The sequence below is a fragment of the Chiloscyllium plagiosum genome, unplaced genomic scaffold (genome assembly GCF_037043375.1).
Source record: "Chiloscyllium plagiosum isolate Xiang-an unplaced genomic scaffold, Cpla_swu_hap1 HiC_scaffold_7, whole genome shotgun sequence".
NCBI lineage: Eukaryota > Metazoa > Chordata > Chondrichthyes > Orectolobiformes > Hemiscylliidae > Chiloscyllium > Chiloscyllium plagiosum.
This window is the reverse complement of record NW_028270145.1, coordinates 107561096-107573700: the sequence shown is the minus strand read 5'-3', so window position 1 is coordinate 107573700 and position 12605 is coordinate 107561096. Positions and strand designations below refer to the sequence as shown.

Sequence of the window (12605 nt, the reverse complement as noted above, 5' to 3'; positions counted from 1 at the left end):
GAACATTTCTTTCAGCTAGCCAATTCCTGATCCAAACCACTAAATCACCTTCAATCCCAAAACTCCGTATTTTGTGCAATACCCTACTGTGTAATCTTATCAAACGTCTTAGTCATATGCATCAACTGCTTGACCTTTATCCACCTGTTTTGTCACCTTTCTCAAAGAACTGAATAAGGTTAGTGAGGCACGACCTAGCTTTCACAAAACCATGTTGTCTATCCCTAATCAAATTATTCCTTTCTCGATAAATCCTATCTCTTACAACTTTTCCAACTCCTTACCCACAACAAAAGTAAGGCTCACTGGCCTATAATTACCAGGGTTGTCCTGACTCCTCCTTAAACAAGGGAACAACATTTGCTATCCTCCAGCCTTCTGGCACTATTCCTGTTGACAATGATGACAAAGATCTAAGCCAAAGGCTCTGCGATCTCCTCCCTGGCTTCCCAGAGAATGAGGATAAATCGCATCCAGACCAGCAGTCTTATCTATTTTCAGATCTTCCAAAATTGCAGAAATCTCCTCTTTGTCAACCACAATCCCCTCTAATCTCGTAGCCTGTATCTCCATATTCTCATTAACATTGCCCTTTTCTAATGTGAATACTGACAAAAGAAATTCATTAAATGCTTCCCCTATGTCCTCTGATTCCACACACAACTTTCCACTACTATCTTTTGGCCTTAATCTTACTCTAGTCTGTTTTTTATTCCTGATAAGCAGATAAAAGGCCTTGGTTTTCCTTGATCCAATCTGCCAACAACTTCTCATGTCCCCTCCTGACTCTTCTTAGCCCCCTCTTTACATCTTTTCTGGCTCACTTAACTTTCAAGCTCCCTATCTGAGCCTTCACACCTCATCCTCACATAAGCCACCTTCATCTTCACAAGAGCTTCAACTTCTTGAGTAAACCATGGCTCCTTCTCTTGACAAATACCTCCCTGCTTGATAGGTATATACTTATCAAGGACCTGCTGTAGCTGTTCCTTGAATAAGCTCATTTCAAGTGTGTCCATCCCCTGCAGTTTCCTTTCCCATCCTATGCATCCTAAATCTAGCTTAATCACATCATAATTGCCTCTCCCCCAGTTATACCTCTTTCCCTGTGGTATATACTTATCCCTGCCCGTTGCTATTGTAAACGTAACCAATGTATGGTCAGTATCGTCAAAGTGCTCACCTGCCTCCAAATCTGACACCTGGCCGGGTTCATTCCCCAGTACCAAATCCAATATGGCATTGCCTATTGTTGGCCTGTCTACATACTCCAAAAACCCTCCTGCACACATTGACCCATCTAAACTACTTGAACTTTGTATTCCCACTCAATATTGGGGAAGTTAGTCCCGCATAACAACTACCCTGTTATTCTTGCTCCTATCCAGAATCATCTTTGCTATCCTTTCCTCTACATCCCTGGAACAATTCAGAGGCTGAGAGAGAACTCCCAACAGGGTGACCTCTCCTTCCCTTTTTGGTTTCTAACCTGACCCAAACTACCTCGGTGGATGAGTCCTCAAATGTTATCTCAGCTACTGTAATATTACCCTTGAGTGATTGATAATGGTGCCCCCCCCCCATAAAAAAAACCCATCTTCTCTGTTCTTGCTGAAACATCAAATCCTGGAATCTGCAACAACAATTCCTGCCCCTCATCTAGCCATGTCTCTGAAATGGCCACAACATTGCAATCCCAGGCACCAACCCACACTGCAAGTTCACCCACCTTATTCTGAATCCTTCTGGCATTGAAGTACACACATTTCAAACGAACACCCTGATTGCCGGTGCCCTCTTGTGACCTTGTATATCTATCCCTGACCTCACTGGCCTCAACCTCCCTCCTGTACACGGGAACTACAATTCAGGTTCCCATCCCCCTGCTGCATTAGTTTAACCCCCCCTTCCCCCAACGAAGAGCACTAGCAAAATCCCCACACCCACAGGATATTGGTACCCCTCTGGTTGAGGTGAAGACCATCCTATTTGTAGAGATCCTAACTTCCCCAGAAAGAGCTCCAATTATCCAAAAATTCAAAACCGACCCTCCCCGCAATGATGTGTTCAGCTCAGTTCTCTCCCTGTTCCTTGCTTCACTAGCATGTGGCACGGGCAAAAGATCAGATATGATAACTGTTTGTTCTAACTCTAAGCTTCCACCCTAGCTTCCTGAATGTCTGCCTTGGATCTCCATCTTTCTTCCTACCTATGTTGGTGCCTATGTGAACCACAACTTGGGGATGCTCCCCCTCAAGGATCCTAAAAACAGACATCACAACCCCTGGCACCTGGGAGGTAACTCTCCAATCGTGAGTCTCTCATTCCCATGTCCCCCTAACTATGGAGTCCCCAATGACTAGAGCTCTGCTCATCTTCCCTCTTCCCCTCTGATCAACAGGGACAGACTCTGCGCCAGAGACCTGGGCCCTATTGCTTACCCTGATTAATCGTCTCCCACTATAGTATCCAAAACGGTATACTTGTTGGGGAACCCACCCACAGGCGATCCCTGCACTGCCTGCTGGTGCCCTTTCCTACCCCTGACAGTAACCCATCTACCTTCTTCACGTGAATGTGGAGTAACTACCTCCCTGTAATTCCCCTCAATAACCTCCTCCGCTCCCAAATGATCCAAAGTTCATCCAGCTCCAGTTCCCTAACATGGTTCTTGAGGAGCTGGAGTTGGGTGCACTTATCACAGATGAAGTCAGCAGGGACACTGCAGGAGGAACATTAAACTGTCTGAACCTCCATTCCCACTATTCTAAATTCCCAAGTAGACCTCTTGGCGGGGGGGGGGGGGAAACAAAACACAAAAGAAAACACTTGTCACTTTAGCAACTGACACACAGAACTTTTTTTTGGTTAGAGGAGTAGAATGGGTCGGAGACATTACCTGAGTAGTGTTTCACTTAAAGCAACCACACAAATATGTAATCTCATGACCTCCACTGCCTGCTGGAACTAAAAAAAATGTAAAAAATATGTTACGTATCCCAACAGGCTCCGCTGCTCCCTGGTGACAATATCTTTGAAAATAGATAATCTTTAGGCCCAGGTGCATTGTACCCCAGGTTGAGAAGCAGTGGAAGAAAGGTGGAATGATTTGTCAGAGGAAATGACCATTATTTTCTCATCCTCACCTGGCCACAGGTGTAGTGCCAGCAGAGTGTTACAGTGGGACCTCCATAGGTACCTGAATGCAGATTGTGATCCTTCTTGATTACCCACCCTTGTCTACGACAGCTTCAAAGAATTGTGGACATACATTCCACAGTGTCTCGATTCCTCCTCCTTCACACCCCTCTTTCCCACCCATTTGCATACCCTCCTGTTTGTGTTTTTCCCTAGATTTGTTTCATGCATTGTCTTCAGATTGAATTCTACATACTACTTTTAGTCCTACTCAGTGAAACAATTGATGTCCTCCCCTAACAAACAGTGGGAGAAATGTAAAAGTGTGCTGTAGTTGAAGTATTTAGAGGTTGACCTAAAAAGTTGTCTTCTGTCCATCCCCTCAAACTAGGGAACACTGACTTATATGGATGAAGGGTGGTATTAAAGCTCTGAATCTTAGCAAATAAGAGAATAACTTGTTAATCTTAAATGTGAGATCAATCTCTTTTTCCCTTAAATATCTTCTGTTAACTAGAAGTTAGTTCACAGGTCAGGCATGATCTAATTGAATGATGGAATAGGCTAAAGGGGCAGATTGGCCTCTTGCTGTTACTACATTTCTAATTCAGTTTTTGTGAATCAGTCTTTCCACAGCTCTATTTCCATATGCTCCGCCAGAGGAGAAAGGTCCTGACCACAGATGAAAGCAAGAAGAGCGAGTAGCTGCAGCACCCTTCATAGAGGAAAAGGGTGGGGTGGGGGTTTGGGGGCAAAGGGCACCTTGACCGGACTCTTTCCTCTGGATGATTGTTACGTCCCTAATGAACTTGAGCAATTGGTATGATTTTGTTTTTTGATTGGACATCTTTGTGACTAGTGTTCAACTCAAAGGGTGAAGGGTATGTTGACCATCTGAACCTTGACTCTCCAAATCTGAATTTAGTTTGTGTTGGCAGTGCATTTGGTGAGAGGCAAAGGTAACATAAAGGGGGAAATTCAAACTTCCTGAACTCATTACAGGACCTGAGGAATGATGTCCAAACACACATCAAATTGCACATTAAATCTTCAGTTGCATTACTTCTGATTTTTTTTTTTGCCCTGGATGGAAAAGTCCGTTGACACTCAGGGCCTGAAGAAGGGAGCCTACCTCCATGTGCTTCACTAAGTGGAGATGAAGCTGGTGAGAACTACTAAATGTCTTGAGTTTCTAGGCTAAAATCCTTTTTTCTTTATGTTGAAGAGTGGCCTTAAGGTTGGTCATTGTGTGAGGTTTCAACACCCTTGGAAAAGATGCCAAGATGAATTTGTTAATCTAGCCTGTTTAATGAGGACCTATTTCAGCAGCCTTGGCTGAGTGGCCCCTGGCTTGAGGCTAACATAGGGCAAACAGTTGGAGACATTCCTAAGGTCCCTTTGCTGTGAGTTGCTGCCAACTTCCCCCACCCCCTCCAGAATTGGTTGCCTGACATGCCCATGCTTGTGACACACTGCCTTCCTGCACCAATCAGAAAGCAAATAGACCTCTCCCTGATTGGATGATTCTTGACTGTTAATCAATATTGGCCTCTTTAACCCCTTGACATCTGACTTTTATAATGCATGAACTGAAATCTTGAAGCCATGAGAGAAGCATTGTTCTCTTGTTGCTCAGTTTATAGTGGTTGCTCCAGGGTTTTTCTGGCCTGGAAACTAACCTTTTTGATTTTTGGAGACTCCAGCCTGTTCCTGGAGTGTTGACAACTCCATGCTGGCAATACTGCTGGTGTTGCTGACCGTGTAGTTCATTGACAAACCTTCAAGAACTAGAAGTGGAAGCTATGCCATCTGAACAGTTTTATGATCCACATCATTTGTTCCCACCTCCACCTGCTCTCTCCCACCCTTACTCCCCTCCCCCAACTTGTCACACCCAACCATGTTTTGAAAACAAGACATCTGCTGTTTTTGTTTTGATTGTTAAAGGTGAAGGTGGCTTCTAACTGTGAAGAGTTTATGTTGTGATGCTACTCCTTTAGAAGGATTGAACTGAGATTGTGATTTCAGCTTCCCAGGAAAGGTGGCCATTCCAGATTCCTGCAATCAGTTTGTAGTAAAACTGGGCAGATTGATAAGACAGGGCCATAACTGGATCACGTAATGTTTGAAAATAATTTAAAAAGATTTAAGTGCAAGTCCGGCTCAGACCGTGCATCAACATGTTCTTTTGTATATTTGGGATTGTTCTTTATAATTAAGGACTTGGCTTTCTCAAACTTGCACTTTTTTTTTGCATGAGTATTTGTAATTAAACTTTCCTAAATGTCTCTAGGTCGGTGCGTAGATAGGAAAAAGTAACAGATCACTGTAACACTATTGCTTGTTATCTTGTTTGCAAATTTGTCAATCATCTCGGAAAAAGAGCATGGTTTGGTTTCTATTCATTCGCATCTTGCGTTTTAACCCCAAAATTCTTATCAATTTTTCAAATTTGCTATGTAGTAAAGGTGTCAGGCTTTCTGTCAATGCCTAGGCCTGGAAGTATTTTCTATAACCTATTTAAATTGTCTTAATCTTGTACTCTGAGAACCGAAGAAATACTCTTGAGTTTGCATGGTCATCCTTGGCACAGATCAACTAGAAGAAATTCCTATCCATGTTATAATTAAACTTGTGGAACAGCAGCAATGTTGTGGACTGTTATTTGTAGATTAAGGGGGAAGCTATGTTCCCCTTCGTAGACATTGTCTATTTGTGAGTGATATTGTAACTAGTAGATAAGGCAAAGATACCACTAGATGGTGCTGTAGGTCAAAAATTATAAACACCATTTCATCTAGGCACTTAACAGTAGAAGATTCGTAAGGTTTACCTGGAGTCGTTAATCCAGGAGTTTAATATCACCATGTTCTTGGGTTAAGCAAAACCAGGGAGAAAGCTCAACCAAAGAAGCTTCGTAGGAGGAAGCCATTCAGCCCATCAAAGAAGTCCCATCATTCAATCTGACTTTTGTAGGTGATTTGAATAGCCTTTTACCTAGACTACCAATGGTATACAGTTATGGGGATAATGATAAAACAATCTATCTCTAATTTAAATATAGTCAAAGACTGAACTGTGAAGAAGGTTACCTCACATTACAATGGAATCATGATCAAATGGGCCACTGGGCTGAGGAGTGGCAGATGGAGTTTAATTTAGATAAATGAGGTGCTGCACATTGGAAAGGCAGATCTTAGCAGGACTTATACACTTAATGGTAAGGTCCTAGGGAGTGTTGCTGAACAGTGAGACCTTGGAGTGCAGGTTCATAGCTCCTTGAAAGTGGAGTCACAGGTAGATAGGATAGTGAAGAAGGCGTTTGGTATGCTTTCCTTTATTGGTCAAAGTATTGAGTACAGGAGTTGGGAGGTCATGTTGTTGCTGTACAGGACATTGGTTAGGCTACTATGGAATATTGTGCCATTCTGGTCTATCAGAGATATTGTGAAACTTGAAAGGGTTCAGGAAAGATTTACAAGATGTTGCCAGGGTTGGAGGGTTTGAGCTAATAGAGGCTGAACAGGTTGGGGCTGTTTTCCCTGGAACATCAAAGGCTGAGGGCATAACCTTGAATCATGAGGGGCATGGATAGGATAAATAGACCGTCTTTTCCCTGGAGTGGGGGAGTTCAGAAATAGAGGGCATGGGTTTAGGGTGAGAGGGAAGATTTAAAAGGGACGAAGGGGCAACATTTTCATGCAGAGGGTGGTGCGTGTATGGAATGAGCTGCCAGAGGAAGTGGTGAAGGCTGGTACAATTACAACATTTTAAAAGGCATCTGGATGGATATATGAAGTGGAAGGGTCTAGAGGGATATGGGCCAAATTTTGACAAATGGGGCTAGATTAGTTTTGGATATCTGGTTGGTCCAGCCTGTCCATGCCAAAGGGTCTTTCTGTGCTGTACATCTGACTGTCTAATCCCACAGGGTTGTGGAGTTCAAGTTCCAAAGGTTCATACCTGCTGAGTTTTTTTTTAAAAATGCACCCCTGGTCCTAAATGGTATCCCACTTACTTTTTTTGCTTGTTCCCTGGTTCTACATTCTCAAACATGAAATGCATCTTACCTGTATCTACACTGTCTATCCCTTTTGAAAATTACAAAATAGTTAATGAGATCACCACCTCTCACTCTGCAACTCGAGAGAATACAGGCCCAGTTTGTCCGATCTCTCCTTATGGACAGTTCTACCATCCTCGGAACAAATCTGTTGAATCTCTGCTGAACTCCCTCTATGGCAATGATGTGTTTTTTTGAATTTGGGAAACCAAACCTCTGCACAACACTTCAGGTGCAGTCTAACCAAGCATCTAAATAATTGAAGCATGACTTTGTCACACTGGTGCTCGAGTCCTCCTGAAATAAAGCCTAATAATCCAACTGTCTTCCTAATAGCTTACTGTACCTGCATATTACTCTTCAGTTGCTTGTCAACAGGGCAACCCAGTCCCTTTATACACAGACTTTCCAACCTCTTGCCATTCAAACAATATTGTTTCTCTTAAAGTCGATTAATTCTGCACATTATATTTCACTTTGTGTTCCTGCCCACTCAGCAAGGTTGTTCAAATCCTCCTGAAAACATTTCACAACTTTACAACATATGTTTCTGCTCAACTTTATATTCCCCCTCCCCTCTTTCCCCCCCCCCCACCACAAATTTGGAGATATGTTCAGTTCCCACATCTGCCTGTGTGAGACTGACCTCTTTTCAAGCCTATCACGCAACACTACTTTATGCCAGTACACTTGTGGTTCTATGATGAATTAATCAATGATGGGTGTGGGTGCCTGTCCGTCAGTAACCTTTCCAATTCTGGTCGACTTGAGACCAAAACCCCATCAGCAGAGTTGTCTGAACTGGACATATCATCTTACATTCAGCCTAGAACCAGGAAATCTGGCCATCCATGAGCACTGAGTTTAACTGGGCACATTTGATGTGTTGTATGTAGTTCTGGTTTCCCAGACTATAGGAAGGATGTGGAGGCTTTGGAAAAGGTGCAAAAGAGGTTTACCAGTGTTTGGCCTAAGGAAACATTGGACAAACCTGGATAGATTTCACTAGAATGTCTGAGGCTGAGGGGAGATTTTACAGAAGTATATAAAATTTGAGGTGCATAGTTAGGGTGGATAGTCTGGTGTCTCTTTCTCAGGATAGAAATGTTGAATACTTTGTGGGGTGGTGGGTGGGTCTAGGTTTATGTTGAAGGGGGGGGAAATAATTTAAGGGAGATGTGGCAGGCAAGTGTTTTACACGCAGTTGTAAGTGCCTAAAACACTCCTAAGTGCGGTGGTAGAAGCAGATGTGTTCTCATTTAGATGAGTGAACAGGCAGAGAATAGAGGGATACTGACCATGTGTAGGTAGATGGGATTAGTTTAGCATCACAGTTGGTACAGACACCTTGGACCAAAGGAGGGAGGGCTTTTGCCAGAAACGTGGATTTTCCTGCTCCTCGATGCTGCCTGACCTGCTGTGCTTTTCCAGCACCGCTCTCATTCTGACTGATTTCCGACATCTGCAGTCCTTTCCTTTTGCCTATCTTGGACCAACGGGCCTGTTCCTGTGCTGTACTGGTCCAAGCAGAGGCTGTGTTCATGTGCCCGTTCACTGCTCTCCAACCTGTCTGATTGTAACTTTTTTAAAACTCCTTTTCTCCCTCCTGTGCTTGTCCAGCTTCCCTGAAATGTATTTCTGCTTTTAAAAAATTTTTTTTTTTTTTGAGATGTGGGTATTGATGAATTCATCGATCATGGCTGTGGATCACTTTAGCCCTTGGTGAAGGGCCAACCACAGCAAGGGAACACCAAGATTTTGATTCAGCAAAACAAAGGTAATGGGGAAGCATTTCCAAGTCAGGATGGTGTGTGACCTGGAAGATAACTGGCAGTTGATAGTATTATCATGTTCTGCTGTACTGGGCCTTCTAGACAGTAGTGATTGGGGGTTAGAAAGATGCTGTCTAAGCAGCTTTAGTAAATTTTTTGCAGTGCATCTTGTAGATGGTATGTGCTGTTGCTACTGAGGCTTAGTGATGGAGGGAGCAAATGTTTGTGGATGTGGTACCAATTCAAGTGGACAATTTTGTCCTGCACGACACCAAGCTTCAAGTGTAGATGGTGGACAGGCATTGGGCGCTTACCAACTACTTGTTACAGTTTTGTAATCTTGCCATACTGAACGTGAAGAGTGCAGGTGGATTCATTATCAAATTCAGTGTAAATCATCGAATCCCTCCACTTTGGAAGTAGGTTATTTGGCCCATTGAATCAACAGCAACCCACCAAAGAGCATCTCACCCAGACCCCTATCCGACCCCCAATAACCCTACATTTCCCATGGTTAATCCACCTAGCCTGCACATCTTTAGTTTGAGAAGAAACCCACACAAACGCAGACATGCAATCTCTGAGGCTGGAATCAAATTCCGATCCCATGTGCTGTGAGGCAGCAGTGCTAACCGCTGAGCCACCAAGCTGCCCAATTGCATACGTTTAGCTGGTTAAACCCCTCACCCTCCATAACTGCCAACCAGCACCCTATCCCCCTCCATTTAAGCAGAAGGTGAGCTGCTCAATGAAGAGAATAATACCAGTCCTGTACACCTGCCAAACCGAAACCTCTTTCTCTGCAAACCACTCAGTGGATCAATTTGTAGCATCAATCGCACTGGTGTTTCCATGGTTTTGAGTTTGCAGCTGACCAACAAGAACAGCAGCAATGCACTGGCCCATTTGTACTATTTCAAATTCCCAGCAAGGCTACAAAAAAAATCTCATTCATACAAAATTAGAGCTTATGAGAAATGCATTAATTTCATTTTAGAATGAAACTGGAGATGTCATAAAAAGGAGCATCATGGATACTAAGCTAAGTCAATCTCTGTCAGTTCTCAGACTGGCAGGCAATGTTAGTAATGGAATATCACACTCCAAATAAGGGGCTCTTAGCTGGGCTTGTGGACTGGCATTAGGGCTGCCAGTTTCCTGGACCACCTGCTCTCTGTAACCCACCCATTTGCCAAGTAATATTTTTGTCCCTTTGCAAATCTTTATAACTAATAAGCATGCAGAGAAATTGAAAGGAAAGAAAATGCATTTTTAAAATGTTCCGAGCCTGTTTCTGCCAAGTTGCCTGCAGCGTTGTTAAAGATTATTTTTAAATTTCTGGATACTTTGGGGCAATACTGGAAGGTTAGTAACCTTGGCAAAGGCACATTGCTGAAACAGTGTGGACAGGACATTACTGTGTAAAATCCCATGCTTTAACTGATGTGGGAGTATTTTGATGGGGACAGTGTCGAGTGCATTACTTCTAGTTTAAAAGAGTAAAAGGAGCTTTACACTGTGTCTAACCCTGTGCTGTACCTAGCCTGGTGAGCACAGTGTTGAGGGCCATTGACTTTCAGTTTAAGAATAGAGAAGCAGCTTTACTCTATCTTATCCTGAGCTATCAGATGGAACAATGTAGAGGTAGCTTTATTTGTTGTCTAAAAGAGAGGAAGGAGCTTTATTTTTCAGTTTAAAGGAGTAGAGGAACCTTTACACTCGATCTATCCCCGTGTTGTACCCATCCTGAGAGTGTTTAATGGGAATAGTGTAGGAGCACCTTTGCTTTCAGTTTAAAAGAGTAGAGAGAGTTTTACTCTGTATCTACTGTCCCTATCCTCTGGGTCCTTGATGGGAACTATGTAGGGAGAGCTTCACTTTATATCTAACCCCATGCAGTATCTATCCTGGAGTGATTGGGAGTAGTGTAGAGGAGTCTTGACTTTCTATTTAAAAAAAGTAGAGAAACTTCTCTCTGATTTAACCTGTCCCTCGAGTGTTTGAGGGGACGATGTGAAAGCAATACTTCTATTGTTATACTGTGTTTCAAAACAGTCGCAACACCATCTGAAGTGTGTTGACAAGTGTACTGCTTTCACGTAGTTTTATTGTCATGTTATTGAGGTGTAGACATAGGCTGTTGCTTTTTCTATGTATAAATATCAAATCCCTAAAATCATAAGTACATAATGACCAGGTAAGGTGTTTTGTTTATACTGTTTGAAGATAAATGTTGGTCAGGACCCTGATTTTACTCAGCACCATACCATAAAATATATGTCCCCCTTCGGAAGGAATGCATTATCTTAGTTTAGCTTCTCATCCATAAAACAATGCCTCTGACAATGTTACACTCCTTTGGTATTGCACTGCACTCTGTATCAATAATGATTTGTGTTTAGTAAAGGTGCTTGACAGGCACATTATAAAACAAAGTTTAACTTCTGAGTCACATGATATGATGCTACGTCAGATGACCAAAGTGAGACATTTTGTCTTAAGTGCCTAGAGAGGTAGGAGAAGGATTTCTTTGGGACCGGGGCAGGGCGGTGTTGTAGTTGGTGGTGAGTGGATTGGAAACCAGAAAGACATTGCTTTGACTGGAAGCCATTGTAGGTCAGCAAACACAGGGGTGATGAGTGAACAGGAGGAGGTGTGAGTTGACACACAGCAAGTATTTGGAGGGCAGCAAGTGGATGGCGAATGAGAGAGTGTTAGAGTTGAGTATTTATTGATGTAATAAAGGGATGAGTGAAGGTTTCAGCAGCAGGATGACCTACATGTGAAGGTTGGAAATGGTCTGCCTTAGTGTTACCATGAATGAAGATGGGAAATTTATCTCCAGATCAAATGTGACACTAAGGTTACCAAAAAATTATTTTACTCCTGGGTATTGACCAAGGGATAGAGACAATCACTAGGGAGTAGAGTTTGCAGAAAGTGAAAACAATGGTTTCAGTCTTTCCAATATTTATCTGAAGGAGACTTCAGTTTTGGTTGTCTGAGGAGCAGTCTGATCATTTTAATAACAACAAAGGAGTTGAGAGGCGGTGGTGACGTAGACTTGCATCAGTTTGCTTGCGAGAATGAATACTCTCCCTCGGAATGATGTTGCTGAGGAGAAACGTATAAGATTCTTCAGGGACTTGGCAGGGTAGATGTGGAAAGTTGTTTCCTGTTGTGGGAGAGTCTAGAACCAGAAGACCATCTCAGATTAAGAGTTCATGCATATTTTAAGTCCGAGATCACGAGGAATTTCTTCTCTTAAAGAGTGGTCAATCTGTGGATACTTTACCACAGAGGGATGTATAAGCTGGGCCATTAAGTACATTAAGGCTTAGATAAACAAATTTTTAATCAGTAGGGGTTCAATGGTTATGGGGAAAAGGCAGGAAAGTGGAGTTGACGATAATCAAAAGAGCCATGATCTCATCGAATGTGGACTTGATGGGCTGAATGGCCTATTTCTGCTCCTATGTTTTATGGACATGGAATTTCCAAGATGGACAACCAAACTTTTTTTATCATGTGATTGTCAACAACAAGGAGATAAGAAATAGGAGGGTTCCCAGGATAGATCTTGACGTCCCAATAACTCTAGGCTCAACAGCATGCAGTGAATTTTGAAGCAC

General features: G+C 42.8%; 1 protein-coding gene across 1 annotated transcript in view; it reads left to right on the top strand.

The window, feature by feature from the left end:
• The window catches only part of hacd2 (3-hydroxyacyl-CoA dehydratase 2), a 43364-nt gene extending 37581 nt beyond the window's left edge, over positions 1-5783 (top strand). The window contains exon 7 of the mRNA XM_043694260.2: positions 3764-5783. Coding sequence (XP_043550195.1) covers positions 3764-3843 — 80 coding nt within the window. The 3' untranslated portion in view covers positions 3844-5783. The remainder of the gene's footprint in view (positions 1-3763) is intronic.
• Positions 5784-12605: the final 6822 nt, after the last annotated feature.